This window comes from Pyxicephalus adspersus, chromosome 2 (genome assembly GCF_032062135.1).
Source record: "Pyxicephalus adspersus chromosome 2, UCB_Pads_2.0, whole genome shotgun sequence".
Lineage (NCBI taxonomy): Eukaryota > Metazoa > Chordata > Amphibia > Anura > Pyxicephalidae > Pyxicephalus > Pyxicephalus adspersus.
Window position 1 is genome coordinate 20,014,947 of NC_092859.1, and position 22,547 is coordinate 20,037,493.

General features: G+C 38.6%; 1 protein-coding gene across 1 annotated transcript in view; it reads right to left on the bottom strand.

Annotated features, from left to right (window-relative positions):
* The window catches only part of PIWIL2 (piwi like RNA-mediated gene silencing 2), a 61,878-nt gene that overhangs the window by 19,675 nt on the left and 19,656 nt on the right, over nt 1–22,547 (bottom strand). The window contains exons 8-15 of the mRNA XM_072398918.1: nt 18,956–19,080; nt 18,326–18,406; nt 17,396–17,509; nt 10,278–10,362; nt 9,712–9,798; nt 7,248–7,388; nt 5,156–5,269; nt 584–772 (exon numbers count right to left, since the gene is read on the bottom strand). Coding sequence (XP_072255019.1) covers nt 584–772; nt 5,156–5,269; nt 7,248–7,388; nt 9,712–9,798; nt 10,278–10,362; nt 17,396–17,509; nt 18,326–18,406; nt 18,956–19,080 — 936 coding nt within the window. The remainder of the gene's footprint in view (nt 1–583; nt 773–5,155; nt 5,270–7,247; nt 7,389–9,711; nt 9,799–10,277; nt 10,363–17,395; nt 17,510–18,325; nt 18,407–18,955; nt 19,081–22,547) is intronic.

Below are 22,547 nucleotides of genomic sequence, written 5' to 3' on the forward strand. Positions count from 1 at the left end.
CTTTTAAAGCCTCAGGTTAAACGCTGGGGAAAATGTCCGTGTAGACTAAGCCCAAGCCAGAAATAAATCCCTTTTTTGCCCCTCTCCGATTTAGGATCACTTTTTAAGTGTAAAGTGTTTTATTTTATAATTTGCTGGCTAGGTCACACCATATGACATTCTCCTCTGTCCACTGAAACATTTTGGTTAGCAATAAAGATGCTCTCACTTCATAATGGAATGAAAGATAGTAAACCTTACCTCAGAATGGGAAAAGCCAAGTCCCACTTACAAAGTAAAAAAAAGGATTAGCAGCCATCTTGTGATGTATAATCAAACAGGACTTTTAACAATTTCAGTTGCCAGAGAATGTAAGTCAGTGAAAGCCAGGACCCATAACAGAGTGACATTTTGTAGGAAAGAAATAAATAAAAATTAGGGCCTATGCCCACAGCCTGCTTGTGACATCAATTTAGGATATCATTCAGATTTCCCTGTATTTGACCAGCAGTCAACTTCCTTCTGACCTGCACCAGACGAAAGTTAACCAAAACATTGTCTATTAGAGCTACTATAAAAAGACAAAAAAAGGTTCATGTTTTACCTCCCCTTCCATCAGTGACCTGATACTTCGTGCGTAAGTCTCTACGCGATCATCTTTCAGTTCGATGGTGTTGGGTTGGTTTACACGCATCCCAATAGGACCAGCAATCTTGTCAAAAGTACTGGTGAGTTCCCGAACTTGTGATATGGCATGTTTAGGATATATCACAACCCAGTACTGCAAATTAACCTGATGGGAAGAAATAGAAAAAATAAAGTATTTTCCATAATTTTTCAAATTTTCCTAAAACTTTAGATTACAATTACACTTGTGAAAGTCAACTAAAATGTCCATACATTCATTAGTTTAAGGTGAATAAAATAAACCTGTAATGCTACATAAATGCTCCTGGGCATTAAAGACAGAGTCCCTTCTGCAAGGATGCTCTTACTTCATTGTTTTCTAAGATTAGTTACAAGATTTTGTTTCCTCTGGTCACTCTCCTATTTTTTATATCCTTGAAGATTCACAAAACTCTGCCTCATCATAATTCTAAAATGCGGAGGTTTACATTACATTTTGCAACCAGCACAGATTTTAGAAACCTTTTCATCCATCATATATACTATACAGATCAATATTTAGGCAGAGATATACTCTATTATCTTCCTTCTTCAACTTTCCCCACATTCAACCACAACATCTAAAATCCTTTATACTTACCATGTAAGAGGACATTATTTCCACTATTAATTTGTTGGCAAATACTAAAGTCCCTGGCAACCAAATTTCAAAATCTAGCCTTAGTAATTGGGTAATTGGTATCTACAGTACTGATTTGTATAAGATGTAGGACAGTAATTCTTAAGGACCTAGGTTCTTAAAGACCTATTCCTTTACTTAACGCAGTGTTATTCCCAGAAAGTTTCAGGTAGGTTGGGGGAAGCCGTAGTCAGGTGGTCAAAATGTGGGCAGGGTATTTGGTGACAAATTTAGTGGTCCCAGTTGTTGGTGCTATAAGTATCTAGGAATCCCTATAATTCTGTCAGCTTTCTACTGCCCCCTATACTTTGTTCCAACTTTCTAATGTCTGTCCCCATAGCATGTCCTGTTTTTCCATCGTCTTTGTTTTATGCCCCAACTCTTCATCAGTATCCCTGTGACCTAACTTTTTAGTAACCTCCAAAAAACAGCTGGATCATTACTGAAAAGTGCACTGAGTGGTGCACCTATCTAAAAGGGACTGGAGAGAACAGTATAATGTCTGTGTGAAAATTCTCTTCAAAATCCTAATCCACGCTCTACCTTACCCTAATCATTAACCACAAACATGGTTCATCAAGGGGTGGTCTGTCAAATGTTATAAAAAGTCCTCATGGCTTTAAAATATGCCAAAATACACTCTACAGAAAACAGGGAAATAATTACATATATTAAGAAAAACCTTTGATATCGATCATTTCCACTGGTTGTTTAAAACAGGTATACAGACAAAGTATATCCAGGGCAAAACTCTTTATTTTAGTCAAAACATGTACAAATTCCCTATTGTGAGCCTTTCTCAGGCCATTTACTCCCTCTAATCAACCTGCAAAAAGGCTGTCCTATGTCCCTACTTTTGCTAATGTCATCTTCATATATAACTCTCCTAATCCAGCCACAACATCCTTAATATACAAGATAGATTTTGTGGCCTACACTTCCAACATCACTAAAAGCAAAATGTTGCCACTAACACAATCTCATGCAGAGTCCTGGCTTCAGAACGCTCATTTCACTATTCCTAAGGGCCATTGCATACCTGATAATTAGGAAACAGAAAACCCTGTTATCAGTATATGCTCTCAATTTTCTGATGTCCAAAGCGCTTTGCTAATAGCACAGAATTGTCACTATTACATGCTATTCTATTTTCCAGTTAGGCAGCCCATCAAAGCGATAGGAAGGTAAAGGTGATGCTTGCCGGACCACAGCAGATACCATAAGTCGTATAGAGAGAAACAACATGGAGGGCGCAAGAAACTAAACCAAGCACATGGCATCACCACAGCAATAGTACCAGAAACCAGGAATAACAATGCCAGTGGCTTTGATCCTGAGAATTGCTCTGCTAGTAACTTAATTAGAAGTGAGTCTGTAAAGGACCCCATGCAGGACCTAATATTCAAAGGTTGTCCCACAATGTCCATACCAGTGGGGTCCAGGATATGAAGTGGTCCAAAGCCAAGCCAAGGATGACAGTATTGATTGTTGTAAAAACCCTTCTAAATAAAGTGAGAGAACAAAACTTTTTGTAAGTGCAACACTGCCCTTTTAAGTCTTGATCGCCATGTAATGGGAGTGCAGAGCCTCCCGGGATACCTACGTCCCCCAGGAGGCTCTGGCTGCTCCTTCTGTGCATGCCAAGAAGGGGCATCTTTTCCACCAAGGGTAAAGAGATGCCAATCTGACACATCCGCAGTGAGATCCCCTTTCTTTTTTACTCCCTTCACAGACGCTACTGGACAGCTGCGAGATTGGGTGATGTAGTAAGACTGGAAGAGAAGGCAAAAGATGGCGCGCTCAGCGCCAGGACTAAGAGGAATCCCAGGACGACGACTGCAGGAAGGACCAGCACCATCAAGGAATCTGCAGGATTAAAGATAAGTGTGATTTTTTTTTTTTTTTTAGTTTATTTCACTTTAAGGAAGACCTAATAAAGGTTAGGCAGAACTAAAGTGAGTTTTTTATTTTAGGCTTGCTACAATAAAAATTATGTATACCTTAAAGGTCCTAATGATGAACTTCTAATACACTAAAAGTATAATAAATGTAGGTCTGTCCTCAATGTCAATGATAATACAATTTTATCTGGCCGAAAAAGACAAAGGCCACCGTATATCAGTAACTACATGATGGGACAAAAGCACCCCCACAAATATTGCCTGCAATCCCTGTCAATGTTTCCAGTAAGACTATTTTACAAACAAGGGAATGAATAAACTATAAAGCAATTCATAAATTACCCAGATGTGAATACACAGGATCAAAGGTAGCTGGAGATAACAAGGAACAGGAACAAAATGCCTATATTTAATAAGTCAGGTAATAAGTGCTAACACAACATTTTCCACAGGCAGATTACAAATTAAGTTTTTCAGTTAAACACCTAATTGATAAGCTGTGATTGCTTTCAAAGAAGCAGCAGGATTTCAATCTATGTTGGCCTTATAAATATATATTTAGGAAATGTACAAGGATTAAATCAAAAGATTACTTTTACAACATTTTATGAAAAACCATTGCATGAATAAAATCGTGCAATACAATGTCTTAGATGTCTGCAAGCACAGCTTCACTGCATAACAGAAATTAATCCCTACCAGGACCTAATCCAAATACAGCAGCCATGCTTGCAAAAACAGAAGTAAATGAATGTTGGTGAAAAGTATACACTCTATGGGCCTGAATTAATAAAGCTCTCCAAGACTGGAGACCATCATAGAAGAACTCAGGTTTATATATAACCACTGTGCCAACACACAACCCCAATGTAAACATATTATTGAAGACATTAGAACTTTTAACATCACCATCACATTCAATGCATTCAGAAAAAGACACCAATGTCCCTTCTGCAATAAAACATACTCACCTGATTGCATCCAGAAGCTCTCAAAATTGCTTAGTTGCAATTGGTAGCCAGCATACTCGGCATATCCTGGCTTCCTCTGCAGCTTCCGGGCTTGCGCGATACGTATTTCATCCCAGACCAGCAAAATAGCAGAAGATCAAAACAAGGAAGAAGATGGCCGCATCCATGATGGAACAGGGACAAGTGAGTATAAACAGGGTTTAGTTCAGCTTTAATGCATATCTTGCACAGATTGTTATGTCCCGACTCAATAAACTTGGGTAAGAAAATGTATGTAAGGTGTAATCTCTATTCTGTTACCTTATATAGTTCCACCATATGACAACATGCTGTGCCCTAGAATAACCATACATATTAGTGTTTGAAAATACTGCGTATGAAACTGGTTTTGTAAGTTTATTCTACTAATATTTTGTCTTCCCTTCATCAATATTCATATCAAAGGAAAAAAGTAATTTTTTAACATTTCCATATATTCTTGAATATAAACCAAAATGTGTTTTACCTTCAAAATGACATTCAAAAGAATCTTGGTTTATGCTCCACATATAAAGCATGGTTATGTAGAGTCTTTATGTAAAGTACATAAACTCTTGCTGTCAGAAAAAGACAGGAGTCTGAGTTTGTTGCACACTTTATGGCCCTGAGTTATTAAAGCTCTCCAAGGCTGGAAAGAATACACTTTCACCAGTGAAGCTGGTGATCCAGCAAACCTGGGATGCTTTGTCAATAGCCGCCACTGTCCAAATGCAGATATTGTTAGTCCTTCCCCGATTCTGTATCTCAGATGAGCCAAAGTTTGTTGTCAGTTTGTGAGTCACAATGAAATACAGTACTCTAAATAAAAAATATAAAACAAAAAAAGAATTCTGCTTCCACTTAGGAACCATCTACTCATAACAATGCTAATGTAATGGTAATGTAATATTAAAGGTGTTGATTATTTTTTGAACATTTCTTTATTACACATCAAATTTGAACAGCACTGAAGTACTTACTGCAGAAATACAGGCCTCCCGTGTCACTTCTCTAGTCCAGTTAAGGTCCTCTCCAGGGAGGAATGAGTTTCTTCTCAGGTTAATTTTCTCCAAAGGCAAAATCCTACCAGATGTCTGTAGAAAGATGACAAAACAGGTAATCCAAACACAACCACAGACTCTAAACTCAAAGCTTGGACATTCTTTAGGAAAAACTGGTAAACCCTTTAGACCTCTTTATCACTACATTCCATTGTCTATGTGCTCACCTTGCTTCATATTTATGTTGTTTTTTATCAATACCATAGTCCCATGTAAAACAGAACATTTAATGACAATATGCTGTATTTTGAAAACGTTTGTGAATACTCACGTGCAAAAATCCCAAACATGTTGAGAAGAATAACCACAGTATTGAAAATTTATTAAAATGAGTAGTGCCATACATCAATCATCAGGGAAGAAGAGTCACTGAGAAAACAGAGGTCGTATACAATGTGGAGACCACAGAATTTGTCAACCAGCAGCGTTGACCTGGGAGGGAGTTCTCCATACACATTGGACTTCCAGAACCTGTGTTACTAGCTGGGGATGCCAAAGTGGCCCCAAGGTATACAGGCTAACAAACTGAACAGGTTCTTAGGTTCTATGGGTACAGGGATTTTAAGCAATAGATTCCCTGGTGGCATTTCTATGTTCCTTATTTCTCCTGGTATTGGTCCAGACAGATGTGGTATGCTGAACTTGGTAAAATTCCTGGCACATGCTCTATTGGCACTGACAGACTTGCAGGATCTCTGGCTAGAGTAGATACCCTTATATTGGTACTACCTGCAGTACCAAGGCCATGAAGAAAAAAACGGGGTAGGACTTATCTTCCTAAAAAAATTTTCAAAAAATGATTTTACGTCGTTCCTCCAACGAGGGAGAAAAGTAATTCTATTTATTTGGAAAGCCCAAAAATTATTTTTGGAATTGTTGCTTCCTGAAGGTCATGAATCTTTTGAACCAAGCTAGTTATTCGATACTGTGTTGAGTAAGTGGCCAGATACTACTTCTGACAGAATCAACAGAATGTTCCTGATTCCTAACCAGGACCAGGGACTGGTGTTTCATGTGGCAAACTACAGAAAACTGTGCTAGTACAGAAACTTCTGAAGAAAAAAAAAAGAAAGAAAACCTTTAATAAATGTTTGAAGTGTAACAAAGTTATGTTATAGTGTTTCTATTCTCTATGCTGTAACAAAAAATGGGTGTTCTGAGAAGGCCACAGTGCTTTCTGAAGTGCACTCGCTCCTCAGGTAGAGATACTCAAAATCAGAATCATGTCAATACTGGTGTGCTGTTGCTCCTATATTGTCCAATCAGCAGCTTCAGGGTACATTCTGGCCAGTGTTCTAGGTGGAATACGCTTAAAAAGAGGTTAAGAACTTCTGGCTGTTCTGTCTGGCAGAGATACCTGATCACAAAAATAGCCATACAGCTGCAGTAATTCTTTTAGGTTTATTTCAACTGTAAATGTAGCCGCTTTTCTGGATTCCATTTTTCTCGTTTAACTTTTATATCGCCCTACAAAACATAGATAATGGTCTTTAACCTCCTGGGCGGTTTACTTCTGTCTGGATTTATATGGCTAAAAGCCGTACACAGTTTTTCATGAAAATTTATTTTACAGTATATTATAACAGTATGAGTATAATAAAGTTTGAAACACAAAATCATGTCACGCTTTTTGCATGAAAATCTGCACAGAATTAGACTGCTAGGAAGGTTAATACAGTTATTTTGTATTCAATGCAATACAAAATATTTTGAAATTCCAGTCGTGCCCCTAGCGATGGCTATATGCACCGCTTCCCCGGGAACTCCCGGGCAACGTCAGCTCACTCGCCAGGGGACAGATCGACGAAGAAGATGCGGCCACAGGATGGCAGGACACTGGAGGACGCCAGGGGATGCCGAAGGGACCAGGTAAGCATTTATTTTTAAATTTTTTTTAGCTACCCCGAGTGTGACTCGGGCTTATCACTTTGGAAGTTAATGAACCTAAAACATGTAAATATACATTCTATGCAACATAGAAATAAAGACATATAAATGAACAAACATCTACCATATGCAAATCGGAGTCTATTTGAAGACCCCATCTCTGTAGCTCATTATGTGCATCTTCATTGCCTTGAATTCTTTTTATCAGCTTTCCAAGTGAGATATAGTGCTGCTTGGGGCTAAGATGTACTTGCTGGCTAACATCCTGAAAAATAAGAAAAAAAAGAAACTATAAAATAAAGACTCTCACTATGATGGTGGCCTGGAATATTTGAGAAAAAAAAAACACCACAAAGCAAATTGAAATGCCTTAGCTTTTAACTTTGCTTATTCTCCTTTATACTCTACATCTGCTAATGCAGGTGAGCTGATGCATTCTTAATTGCTTTGTTCAAGGGGGTACATTAGCTTGGTTACCTCCCCATTTTCAGCCGACTTAGAAAATGAATTAATAGCAGCACCTGAGGTTATTTCCAGCATCTCTTCTCTTGTATGCAAGTTCCTATTGTTGAATTGATAGTAGATTAATGGTAATACAAACTGACTGGCAAACCCTGCTGGCGTTCCTTCTTTTGTTAAATATCATTTCGGTGACAAGTATTTTAATTTAGGTGCAATGTTTTATGCATATGGTAACCCTAATAACATAAAGGAATATAACCGATCCAAAAAAAAATATCAATAAGGGAGCCTCTAGAGAAGTAACCCAGACTCTAAGAGAGGTTGGAAGGAAGACCTGTTTTTCCCTAGGAAGGTCACTCCTGGGGCCTTGTGATAACAGGAATATTCCAGGAATGAAGTGCAGAAGAACCCACGTTGCATGAGAGTACAACATTTTACATGGAAATGTTGTATATTTATTGTTATAAGGACTACTTGGAGGGAACCCAACAGAACCATTCCTCTAGAGAAATGTCCAGGCAAGCTGCTATGCTGGGAAAGGGAAACAAGGCTGGCACCAGAACTAGCTTTCTTGGGGGAACCTTCCAAAGATGACAAAGATCTGAAACATTGATCCCAACAAACAAACCAGAAGTCACCCTTGCAGAACGTCTAAACTCAGTGATGGGCATTCCTGTTGTGGTAGAACTAGGTGCCACAGGAGGAGAACAATTACAGTTTGTTGGGGCTGTACTAGCAAAATGGTGCAAGTTAGGAGCTTTCCTTGGCTGCCTGCAAGTATCTTTTGTTTGTCTTCAATAGGAGGCAATATAACTCACAGATATCAGATTCATGTGTCCAAAAGTGGGGAAAGCAATTGAAAACACTTCAAACGCAAACAAACCCTTACACTTAAACATACCCGAGTATTTCTAGTATGAGTGATGGATGGTTAGTAGGGTTCCTAGCATGGACTATTGATAGTAATTTTTAGGTTGCCTAGCCAGGATTAGTTATTTATAGGATAGGGTGGAGATAGACAGGCTTTTTAGGCATAAAATTATTAAAAAAAAATTTTTATTAAGTAATCAGTGTTCTCCCCAGAAATTTTTTTCAGCCGGGTGGTAGGAAGCTGTAGCCGGGTGGTAAAAAAGGGGGTGTGGCAAAACACAGCAAATTTAGTGCTCCCAGTTGTTTATATTAAGGGTATCCAGTAACCTCTTATTGTTTCAGTGTTCTACCTTCCCCAATTATTTGTTACAACTTTGTAATGCCTGCCCCGTTAGTGTATCCAATTATTCTATTCTATGTATTTTGCCACAACTTACTAGTGTTCTAAGTTTTAAGAGTGCAATCCTTTGTAGTAGTGTAATAGTATAATGAATGTGGTGTAACAAGTTAGGCTTAGCTTATATTAGCAGCAAAAAACATTTACCCCTTCTGAGTGACTTCTGGCAACTGCTAGGCACCTAGGAAGGAGATATGGAGGTTTGTACACACAGAGCTGTGAGGATGCAGAATTCACACGCAGAGCTAGAGGTGGATACATTTCACAGGCAGAAATCCCAGCTCGTGCTATGAGATGGGGGCGGGGCTGCCTGTGTCTCCTTCACATGAAGGCTGAACTGTGTGTGCTCACCTCTCATCAGCAGCAGCAATCCTCTGAACGGATGGATGACACAGAGCACAGATGGTACAGAGCAGCCTCACTGAGATCCGTGCATCCGAGGAGGAGAGCTGCCGAGAGCTGGGTGGGGTATTCAAATCAGCCGGGCAGAGCAACCGGCTAAAAACCTCTGGGGAGAACTATGGTAATGATTGTGATATACAAGAAACTTTTCTCTGCGATTAGATGTACAGTTTCACATTTCAAGTATCATATCAACATGAGTTTTTATTAAAAGCTCTCAAACTCCCAACACGTTTAGCCCATAGGCTTCATTAGGGGAGGACTGAGATTGAGATCTAACTTGAAATTTGGAACTAGATCACATGATAGGATAATGAAAAAGAAGAGCAAAGCAAAGGAGAATATTCAGTTCAGGGTTCAATCATAATAAAAGTACTGAGAGCTTTACAGACTGCAGTGAATAGGAAGTTAGGACCTGACCAGGTTGGGATTAGGTTCAATGCAAACAATAGATTACCTTCATGGCCCGAAAGTCTTTTTTCATTTTTTCAGGGATACCAGTCATATAGGAAAGTTCTGGAAGGAGGAGAATTAAACCTAGTTTCTGAGAAAGACAAAAATGTGAAAACACAATACAAAACAGATGTACACAAAAGAACAAAAGAAGAAACTAAGTTGTTAATTTGGAAATTTTATGCAAACAGTAATACTGAACAATAAAAAAGGTACCTCAGATTACAGATTCCAACAATCCAAAGTCAAAATATTTCTGGTGGGTTTCTAAGGTCAAATATGTCATTAGATATTTTGTTTACTTCTATTTTATATTGCTAAATCAGTTCTAATTTATTTCAGCATTAATGAGAAATAAGGAAAGCAGTGCTTATGTCTGACAGAAGTGATCTCAACATCTTGATAAGTCAAATTTTGTCTCTATGCTCTCTTTGCTATTTACCATAATCATAAATTCTTACAGTATTCCTACTTCATAAAATGAGGACAGCTGGAGAAGTATGTGCCTAATTTTCTGACAACAATTCTAGCATGGTAGAACACACATAGACATTACAGGATAAAGCTCACCTTGCCCCGCAAATCTTTCTTTTCTTTGGGTTCGTGAACAAGAAGTGGCTGATCAACTTCTCTGACTGTTATACCGTAGTTTTTCCTAAAGAACAAATAACATAACAGTTCAGTTCAAAAATACAATAAATTGATATATAAATATAAAATATCACACACATACACAAATATATGGATGAGCTGAACAAACTGCACCATTCAAAGACATTTTTGAAAAAAACAAACTTAAAGCATAACAGAACATTTATTACCAGTAATAACTTCAGGCTTAATTAATATATGAAAGCTATTTTATCTGCTAAATAAATTCTATTTTTGTCTAACTTCTGACCTTCTCATTGAGAAATAGTGTTACTTTGATTCACATGTCTACTCCTTATCGTCATCCTGTGACTGGACAGTTAAAAGACAAGCAAAGACACTAATGAGCTCCTCATTCTGTCACTCTGTTCTCCTCCTATCAGCATCCTTGAGAGTGTTTCCTAGGTAAAATAGGCTATAAATAAATATTCAGATTCTATCCTGAGTTAGTAAGAATGTTAAGTAAGAGCTTTTGAGTTCCAAATAAGGCTAACACCCCTTTTCTGTCTGATTCAACAAGCCACAAATTACTTTGGAAGCTTCAAAACATGTTCTGGGAACACCAGAAGGATTAAAGGTGTTAAACAAAGAGGAAGTAAGGAACACAATTCTAAAAAATGAAGTACAAATAGAAGATGAGAGGGAAAGAACTTATTCCTTGCGGTTTACTGAATAGCTAGAAAAACCAACCAAAGGAAAGTACGGCAAACCGTAATCAGAGGTGTGATCCACCGATCCACTATACAATTAACTGGTAATTAGGCCGGAGTGCCTGATGCATTTGCACAGATAAGAAGCTATTTCACACATGAAATTGGTCATCAGTGCACTCACAAGTCAGATCCCCACACAACAATTTTGAGGAGTCGTATAAGCAAGAACAACATCAGAACTGGTAGTAAGATACAAGCCACTAAAGAATGCATGTAGAGAAGTAGGGGTTACAATGAGGATGGAAACAACATCCCTCTCCTTATTTGGAGAACAATGCCAGGCCATGGAGGTACCGCTCTTCCGGACTCCAAGAATCAGGCTGCAATTCTGCAAACTACAATTACAACAAATTTGAATCAAAAGCAGTCAGCAAGGGAGAGCTGGATTTTTTCAGTGCATACTGTCAGTTAACCAACCAGTCATCACTTCCACAGTATTCCACAGTATAGTAGTAATGTGACTCCACATCTTTCCAAGGTCCATGATAAGGTATCAGCTAAAGTACAAAAACTCTCCTCACCAGACAAGGGGGAACAAGACAACTGAGTGTGGATGACCATCTAGGAGACAAGCACCACATTCAATCAAGTCCTATGCACCAAAGAGGTGCCCAGTGTTTATGCCTACGGCTGGGGTATATTGTCACCATCCATCAGAACAAAGGAATGCCAGACTACAGATCCACCATGGTAAAGTGTACCTTAACTCATAATTTTCACTTTTCATAAGAGGGTAGACAGCCCTTTTGCGTAAGGTCAAAATTATGTTCTTTTGTTTTTTTTTATGCAACACCCTTTAAAAAAAAAAAAAAAATGGTGCAGCACTGCCCCCTCATTCTTAATCGCCTAGACGATCGAGAATGAATAGGAGCGCAGAGCCTCCCGGGATACCATCTCAGGCATGCGCAGAAGAAGCCTTTTTGCCCAAAGAGAAAAACTTGCTGATCTCACGCATGCGCAGTGAGATCAGCAAATTTTTTTTTCATCCTATGTCACCTGATCTCGCGCCTGGGTCGGGGGTCATAGGAAGAACAGGAAGAAGAGCCGAAGATGGCAGCGCTCAGAGCACTGGCTCCAGGGCGAATGCCGGGACGATGCTGGACCAGATGCCCCCATAGGTATCGGACTGCCCCGTGGGATTGAAGGTAAGTGATTTTTTTGCCCCGTGGGATTGAAGGTAAGTGAAGGTTTAAGATGTCTGACACTACTGAATTGACAAAAAAATATATTTTTCTCCATTATATCACAGTCATCCAAGATGCTGTATTGTGTCACCTCTTTATGAGATACTGCTTACGTGTAAAATACATGATAACGTCTATACTTGCTGCTAGGTTACATAAATAAATTATTGTTTATACAAGCAAACATGTTCAACATCCTTTGGGAACCCAAGCCAGGTAGAGATGACTAGAATTTAATATGAGAGGAGAGAGACATCTAGTGTAAATGAAGGTAGTACATCATTGCATCATATGTGCTGAAAACATATTTCTCATGTAGCATAGCTGAATGCAATCTTGTAAAAAAGTAAGTGCATCACATAGGAAAAAAAAATACTTTTTAACACATCTGTACAGAATATTTTTAGTTCTTTTGTTTCCAGAAGTGCCAACCCCCCCCCCAGGAAAAATAACAGAATAAAGTGCAGATTACATGTAGGTGTAAAGAGTGAACCTAAAAAATCTGAGCAGAACAGCAAAAGAGTTACCAAAAGGAATACAATGGAATTTTTAAACCTAATAGTTTGTTCTTGGATTTTATCAGCTAATCTGGCTACTGGTTAGTAGTATTAGTTGGCTGTGTTTAATATTCTACCAGTCCAACTTCTTTTTGGTCGCTGCCTTCTTAGTTGTGTTCTCTTTCCTAATCTTCTTTTCTTCTTCTCCTCTCACTCTTTTCTTTCTTCTCTAATAAAATTATAAAAATGGAATTTGCTCGGGACTTGGATTGATAATGGCTCTGACATATGTTGCGTAGTTATAAATGGTGCTTAAATTCAACATACGGCGATTATTATTTGCAATACATCTTGTCTAATCGATGCAAGCAACTTCTGTACTGTTTTACATCTGTTCATATCATAAATATATTTGTTTATTTGGTTCTACATTTGACCACCCCAAGTTCATCAATAAACTTTAAATATATATATATATAATTATTTTTTCAATTTTTATCATACCCGGGAGTTATTCCTAAGAATTACAGGCCTAAAATATTAAAGAGCAAGTATTAAACAAAGCAAAACAATATACCACTTTTAACATAAAAATACGGACGTAATTAGACTGCCAGGGGGGTTAAATAGAGATTTAATGAGCGCCTGTCCAACATCAACAATTTTTATGATATTCTAGTACTTTCTATATTGTACAAAACACAGGTTGCTATTACTTCCTATATTATTCTCCGCAAGTTTGCCTTTATCTTTCCTTCTACACTTTCTTTGTTTAGCCATCATGCAGAATGCTTGAGCAGGGAAAACACAGCATAAAATCCAAGTTGGTGATTAATGTGATTTGGAATACTGCAGCAAACTGATGACATTGTTCCACCAAACTGTACCACTAAGGCTTGGACACAATAAGCTGGAGCTGAATAGCTTTATGATAAACTAATCAAAGTGTAGCCATTTTGGACACAAAGGACCTGATTTAATAAAGCTCTCAAAGGCCCGAGAAGATGCACTTTCATTAGTGAACATGGGTGATCCAGAAAACCAGGAATGGATTTTTAAAAAGACATTTGCTATGTTAGCAAATGTTTTCAATCCTGGACCAGATCCATTACAGGTTTGCTGGATTACACAGGTTCACTGATGAAAATGTATCTTCTCCAGCCTTGTAGAGCCTTAATAAATCTGGTCCAAAGTATCAAGATGAAGGTGTTAAAAATTTTCCACCAACCAGTATAGCCATAATTAAACTAAAACAATTGTGCCTCTGCAAAGAATTGTGCCTCTGCACAGATGTGTAAGAGCGTCTTTTGTGCATGTCCATTGCATAAAGTGGTGCTGAACAGACTGTTTAAGGTGAGTTCTGTACCACTGTGACCTTTGATCCTGCGTCCTGTCTCTGTTGGTTCTTGTTGATGCTTCTCTGCTCCTCCCAGCTTATTTTATTAAAGTGGAACTAAACCCAAAACTGCAAAAAAAAAAAAAGTCCTCTCCTCCTGTATCACTGTCTGTATTAGTCTGTCATTTGCAACCCCTATTTAATGTACAGCGCTGCGTAATAAGTTGGCGCTATATAAATCCTGTTTATTATTATTATTATTATTATTAATAATAATAATAATAATAAAATAATCTAATGTGGGCTGGTCCAACAGCTACAAAAGGATATGTTTGCAGGTTCTCCCCGTATCTGCGTGGGTTTCCTCCGGGTACTCCAGTTTGCTCCCACATCCCAAAAACATGCAGTTAGTTTAACTGGCTTCCCCCTAAAAAAATTGACCTTAGACTACATTAATGACATATGACTATAGTAGGGACATTTTTAGATTGTGAGCTCCTTTGAGGGACAGTGAGTGACACGACTATGGACTTTGTACAGCGCTGCGTAATATGATGGCACTATATAAATACTGTATTATAATAATAATAATAAGTGGTCGTTTTATGAATAATCATAAACAACCACAACACTGAAGCAACTTCAGCAGAGGGTACATTTTGTATAGAACCTGCAGAGACGAGTGAAGATGCATGTTTGGAAACTTTATGGTTACGGTCAGCCAGAAATTGAGCACTTTTGTTTCCAAGATCAGGAATGTGTGCACCACATGATAGAAAAAGATACAAAATACTCAACAAGTCTCCAAGTACTTACAAAACCCTTTACCAGCTGGAAGCAGATGAGGGTCAGATGGTCAGAGGGAACCATCACTGTTAGATGGCTGTAGGTATGAACCAAGGATTGGAGTTTCACATTACTCAGCAAGGAGCAGATACTTCCTCAATTCTAAATGTCAGGTGATAGAGCATGACATGCATGCGACACTCCACTCATCAGTTGGAACAAGTTCTCAATGTAAAGTCCTACCCTGGTAGAACCAGCGATCTAAAGCCTAAAAGGTGATCTAAAGCCTAAAAGTAGCTACTCTGCTTTGAACCAAAAGGTTTTTCACTTAAGCTTTCAGACAGGACCAAAGCACAGGCATTACCAATGGTCCTGACCCTCGAAAATGCTCTGTGGCTAATAGAAATACCGGAAGGCACTTCCACATTGTTCCCTCAGTGATTAAATCAGACCTAAACTAAATGTTTACTTTACATAAAAGGATACCCTTATGCAGATCTCACACATACGCAGTCTTTTTTCCCCCCCATCTACGTCACCCAATCTTCCACCTGTGCAGTGCGGGGCCATGTGACGCAGGAAGGAGGAAGAAGGGCAAAGAAGATGGCAGCACCCGGCGCGCCTTACACACCACAACGAAGAAGAATACAAGGATGACATGGGACCTGATACAGAAAACGGATACCTTGAATAGATCGCTGGAACTGCAAAGGTAATTTTTTTTTTTTTTTGAGTGTACTTCTGCTTTAAGTCCAGTATGATAAAGATGAAATACTTTTAGGGTACATATGACAGTTGTACAGATAACTGCAGAAAGAGAAACCAGCTCTAGCAGCAGTGTCCTAACTGAAGAGACTGCATGAAAGAAATCCTCCTTTAGGAAAAACAAAGCCACAAAACCAATAAAATGATTAGGTGTTACTGCAACTGTATAGTATGAATGGTAGCCCTAAATCTCCCGAGTGCTTCAATATGCGAATGGTGATAATTTTCTATCAGTGTTTAAATTAAAGATGGTCTGCCTTCTACTGAATTATAAGGGTGTGAACTGGCTTCCAACAAATGCAGTAAATGCTAGTACTTGCATAATAGTATTAACTGGGATTTGGGGTTGTTTGAGAGGGATTTTCTAACGGCACATGCTAGGACCTAAAAGGGTCAACATTTTAGTTTCTGGTAGTTTAGCATGAAAAATTCTGGTAGTTAAGGAAGAAATAAGAAAAATTGCTTATTGTACTGTTAAAGAAGTGCAAGTTCAAAGTCATATCAAAGTCATAAATACCTATGGCCCCTATATACACCAAATATTGGGAAAGGGATTTGGCTGGTCTCATCACTGGCGACGACTGGGAAACATCATTTGCCCTCACGCACAAGCTGGCATTGACTTGTAAAGCCCCGGAGGTTAATTATAAGATCTTGTCTAGGTGGTATTGTTGTCCTGTGGATTTGCATAGAATCTCTCCCACAAATTCGGATCGCTGTTGACGATGCCTGTCGCATAGGGGGACAATGTTTCATATTTGGTGGGAATGCTCAAAGATACATCGTTTCTGGGATCTGATTTTTCAGATATTTAATGACTGCTCCGGCTCTACAGTTCCCAATACTCCTAACGTGGCTCTTTTATCTATGATCCCGGGCTCGCTTAAAAGTATTAAAAGAGGTGTCCTACGGCACTTTCTTACCGCAGCTAGACTTCATATTCCGAGATTGTGGAGGCAGTCTGTTGTTCCTTCTCTAGCCGACTGGGTATCCGAACTTGAAAAAATCCGCCATATGGAAATGCTTGTGGCGGAGGTTGATGATAGAATGGAACAATTTAATATGGCTTGGTCCTTGTGGGATTGGTTTAAAGAATCTCCTCGACTCCAAATGTACTTATCCTAATGTCCTCGTATATTTGTTGGGGCGCTATCTTTATACTAAGGGTTTACCCATACTTTTTTCAACCTTGTGCGGTGTTCATTCTCTTTTCCCCTTCCCTTCCCAATCCCCCTCCTTGGGCTGTTCTGTTTCCTTTTTATTTCTTTCTTTTCCTTGTCTTTTCTCTTTTATTTTTATTTTTGTTTTTTTTGTTAAATGATGTTACACATGTATATAGCGATTCAGGCAGCTTAAGATTGCGAGAATGATATTTCTGTTCCAAGCTTCTAGGAGTATTTCTGCTCATTTCTGTATATATTTATTGATTTGGTAAATTCTGATTCATGACGGTTTTGATAGATTATTGCTACGTTTCTCAAAGTACATGCCGTATCTAAGATGTGTATTTTATGTTCATGTGAAGCCAATGCCGTTACGGGTTAATAGGATTTTGATGTTTTATGTTTTAATGTATGTTATATATATGTCTATTTTTTTTATGAAAACTTAATAAAACTGATTGACACAAAAGTCATAATACCTCTACACCTATACCCATTTAATTCCTATATTTAGCTTTAAAACAGTTATAGATGAATGCATACACATAATCTTTAAAATGACTTTTACATATGTTGCATTTGTATGAACTTACATGATATCAAGAACCGAGTCGTTTCGAATAATTTTGTGAGAGATGTCCGCTATGAGAAATAGGCCTCCGTCTGTCTTACGTATGGATGCTGAATATCCTGGCCAGACCTGCAGTCTACAAATTTCTGTACATTAGTAAGGAACAGAAAGGAAAAGTAGCAACACTCAGCAGAAACCAGTTTGCCATTTTTAAATAGATTTACGCTACCAAATCTTGTAACTTGGTCTCTGTGAGTTTCTTTAAACAGTTTGAGTTTAAATACACAAATGAGGGTAGCATCAGCTAAAAAAAAGAATTTACTGCCTGCTTAATACTCCTGTAGAATAATATCCATCTGCCAAGACTCAATGACAAAAGGCTCTTGGTGGCTATTAATTGATCACTGAATTTGTAGAATACAATGCCCAAGATGAAAAGAAACACTAGAATTCTTGACATTGTTAACATGGGGGAAACCTTTAAAATAACTTTAGGGTTTCCGGGAATCCCTGCTATAGTTACTTTTTTCACAACTCACAGTACATTAGTGTGGTGGTTAGTGGAATAAATGCCTCCTACATTGCTGGCTCCCTCTAGCCTTGGAGAGCTTTAATAAATCAGACCCAATGCACTGGTATGTTGGCCCATGTCTACCTTATACCTTTCAAGTCTGCTAAAGAACATTTGTCCATGTCTAGCTTACTTTCACCTATACCTGTTAACACAGAACAAAAAAACAAGCACTCTCATTAAATTAATCACTATGCACATTGCTTATTATATCTCTTAATATCATCAAAACTTACTTCAGAATACCAATTGCAACAAATTAAAACAAGTGCTCATCAGCACTACCACATACTTTTCCTACTGATGTCTACAATCTCCAACATCACCATGTTACAGTTCTTTATGTTTACAGCTGGTCATTCATCAGAAAGGCAAGCTTACCTATATTGCTGGAGCACTGTGGCACTTGAAGGATCATAGAAATTTCGCCCAACCTGTTTCATATCAAGAATTTTCATCACCCTGGAAATGAAAAAACAAAAGCAAAGTTACAGAAAACAAACAAACATAAAACGAAGCAACCTCCATATATACATACATACGATACAAAACTTGACTGCTCCTGCCTCCTAACATTTTTACTGGGCCATCACTACATTGAACTGCCTTACTGATCATTAGCCAAGAGAGCAGAGGAAAAGCCGGGCAAGCTCTGTCACAAACCATTAGTCAAAGATTTGTCCATTTGGAATGACCACAAGGGGCAAAAAAACTCCAGGTGTTCCCACATTTTAGTCCCAAAAACATTTTATTGATTGCTTAGCATATTCCTCCACTAATGGCATTTCTAGTTGCTAGTTAATAACCCCAAGCCACAGCCTCAGCTTTAGAGCCATCAGTCTGCCATTCAGCCATTGGGCTGCCTTTTAGTCCTTTTCACCAATATGTATTTTATTGCATATTTTGGCACATTCAGTTTGTAGGCTTATGTACAGCTCTGCAATCTTTACCACCAAAGGATGGTTGGAAGTGTAGAAAATTATACAAATAGACCCTGGAAAAATCCCTTACTTTCTTATCACCGAATTATAAAATGGAAGGCATAAATCTGAGCTGGGCTCCAGGATTTTTGTCATTTGTATTGTAATTTTTATCTTCTGTCCATCAGTGCGGCGTTCACTCTCCAGCTCGACAGTCTGCAGACAGAAAAAATTACACAACAAAAAAATTTAGTTTTATTGACTTCTCTTACATTATGATTTCAAAATTCTCATTAAATAACAATAAAAATCAAGCCAGGCACACATATAGAAAGATTCCAGTCATTCAGAAAAAAATATCATTTCTTTGTCTTTTGTAGTTTTGTAGTGTAAAATTCATTTCTTGATGTTCTTTGAGGGACAGAGGAATATTTAACATATGGGTATATTGCTGCCTATAGGAGGATTGTACAAAATAAATCATGGGCCAGGTTAGGATAACTCTCCCACCCCCAGTTTTCAGTTTTCCTAAACACAGACCATAAACAGAAGACCAGGAGACAAGGAGACAATATTGCAAATATGGGGCAGTTTCTTGATCCTGAAAAGCTCAAGAAGAGTTCACAAATCTAGCAAAGTGCAGGAATGGTGGAACACAAACTGGTTCAAAAAATAGGTGCAAACCGCAAACATCTATGACTGGTAAAAGAAACAGGCTGATCTTTAATTTTCAGAGTGCTGAAAGCCACTATGGCCACTGACAAATCAGAGCTGCAGGTGCTGCTACCATTAGTAGTCATGATGTGTCACTGGAGCTGTTAACACAAGTGAGCTGGGGCACCTAGTCTAGCTGTGGATAAAATTGGATAAGCTGTAACTACACAGTAGTAACGCAACATAATGATAAGACCTCAGATACTCTCAAAACCAGACAAATGGTAGAAGGCTAGGGTCCGAAGTGAAGTTCCACATGGTTGTTTGCAAATAGGAGCATCAGTTGGGAGATAATTTCCCAATGCTAAATGATATGAAAGAAAGCACTGAGCACAGGCACATGGTATTTCACCCAGCAAATAATAGTAGTGTTCATAGTTTTAACTCCTGGCAGTAATAAAGAATAATAATTAGCAACTTATTTGAGGTAGCTCCTAATGCTAGGCCTAACCTGTCTACTCACTCTTCAAATCTTCAGAGACCAGGCAATGGCTTGAGCTTTGTCCGTGGCTCTGCGCTTGGATAGCAATGTGCGGATAATTTTTACCATAATGCCATTGGGAAAACTCCCTACACAGAGTCTTAAAGTAACTGCTGAGCTATTGCCACAATGTCCAGTGCAGATGGGTCAAGATATGGTAATCTAAAGCCAGTGAAGACACTGAACTCCAGCAGTAATCTACAGGTAAGTCTTGATTAAGGAAGATAAAAGGCGTTCAAAAAAGTTAGCTTTAACAATGAAGTTGTCGTTTGGGCCTGAAAAAAATAACCATCCTCCAATATCGCTAGCAAAGGCATACTGGTATAGGGAGGGGTTATCCTGAGCTGGCCTACAGTTTTTTTGTTTGCCACTGTCAATCCACCTGTAGGTGGCACTAAAAAATAAGACTGTTTCTGTGAGTTTGTTGCAAAATTTCTTACCTGGAGATCCTGCCGGTAACAGTACTACATGTTGCAGGCTGACACGCCAAGTCACCAGCTTGCAATTAGCAGCAGCATTACCAGCTGACCTGAGCTCCCTTGGTTGATGAGAAGATACTCATCCCAATGTGCAATTGTAATAGCTTGCATGGCAAACTGACAACACCGCTGATAATTGTAAAGTAATGGCTTTAGTGGCTTAGTATTGATAAAGGGAGAATCTCCAGGAAAGAAAAAGCAACAGATTCACTAAACATATTTATTGAGATACAGTGAGACTCGATGAAAACATACTGAAAAAAACACTTTGGGTTTGCACACGCTTCCTGTTTTTCCTTTAATGAGAAAGACATTAAAACAATGCAGGATAAAGGCTGGGTCTACATGAACGGTTTTAAAAACGCATATAAACGTTCCTACCACGTTTATATGCGTTTTTATGCACTTTTACAAGCGTTTTAAAACTTAACTTTAAAAAGCTAAAAAAACTTTTATAAATGCCTATGAAACGTTTTACCGCGAATTGTCGCGATTTTACATAAGCATTTATAAAAATTTTACTTTTAACCCGTTCAGGGAATGAGTACAGGAGTACATAAAACCCCTTACTCATTCCCTGAAAGGGTTAAAATATGTGTAAAAAAAAATTGGACGAGGCTTTAATGTTAAATTATTGTAATAAATGTGTGTTGGTGTAACTAAACTTTTTTTACAGGTTATCCCAAGGACAGGATGATTCCCAGGGCTGCAATCAAGACATGCGCACAGCCCTGGGACTCCTCCTGACAGTGAGGCTTGTGCCCATTCATCTCTGGTGCTCTGTGATTGGCTGAGACAGCTCAAGCATCATCAGGATTTCTCTTTCCTCAGCCAATCAGGGAGCAGAGCAGTCAGTGGAGCTTTCCTATGCTGACAGCTCCGCTCCCCTGATCACTTCCGCAGCCCTAAAGGAGGTGTGACATGTATAACAGATACAGAACATGTCATACCTCCTCTAGGGCTGCGGGAGTAATCAGGGGAGCGGAGCTGTCAGCATTGGAAAGCTCCACTGGCTTAAAAACTCTTGAAAAAGCCTCCATTGAGTTCAATAGAAGCGTTTTCATGCGTTTATCCAGCTCAAAAAAGTGCCTGAAAGAAACATGCTGGTGTAGATTAGCACATTGGAATGAGCATGGGGACTTCAAACATGGGCTTTCAAAGCCTCAGGTTAAATGCTGGGGAAACAGTCCATGTAGACTAAGCCAAACTGAGATGCTCGGGTTTTTGAAAATACAGTGGTCTTTATTTGCACAATATGTATGTGAATACTTGTTTTGTTTGTTCAGTATGGTTATTGCAATTGTTGTTTTGTTTTTTAAAACACTGATTGTGTCATAATAAAATTGTATATACAAAAAAACAAAAAAAACAATATAGGATCAGCTTTTAGTTTTTAAATTCATAGTTCTATTTTAGAGGAATTGATTGCCTTCTGTTTAAATCTCTAGCTCTAAGGCTATGTTCCAGTTCTCCCTGTGCCCCATATGCCCTTCTGGCAGAGGTCCTGTCAATTGACACAATCAAGAACAACAGCCAAGTGTGACCCAAACGTTGCTTGCATAGTTCATACACTCTACAGGACCTGATGGCTGAGGGGAGCTTGCTGACAGTCACAAACACTCACCTGACATATCTGTAATGTCCTCTCAAAGCTAAGCCTGTTTTTTAAAGCTCTCCAAGCTTGGAGAGGATACACTTTCATCAGTGAAAATGGGTGATCCAGCAAACCTGTAATAGATTTCTTCAAAGTCATTTGCTATTTGCTAGCATATGTTTTATATATGGGACCAGATCCATTCCAGGTTTGCTAAATCACCCAGCTTCACTGATGAAAGTGTATCCTCTCCAAGCTTGAAGAGCTTTAATAAATCAGGCCCATAGTATTTGAAGATTCCCAAAGTGCTCTTTGTCTGGACATAGATCATACCGGTATTAATAGTTTAATAGAATTAATAGATTAATTAGTCATGTTACTAATCGTTCCTCAGAGGGGCTCACAATCTAATGTT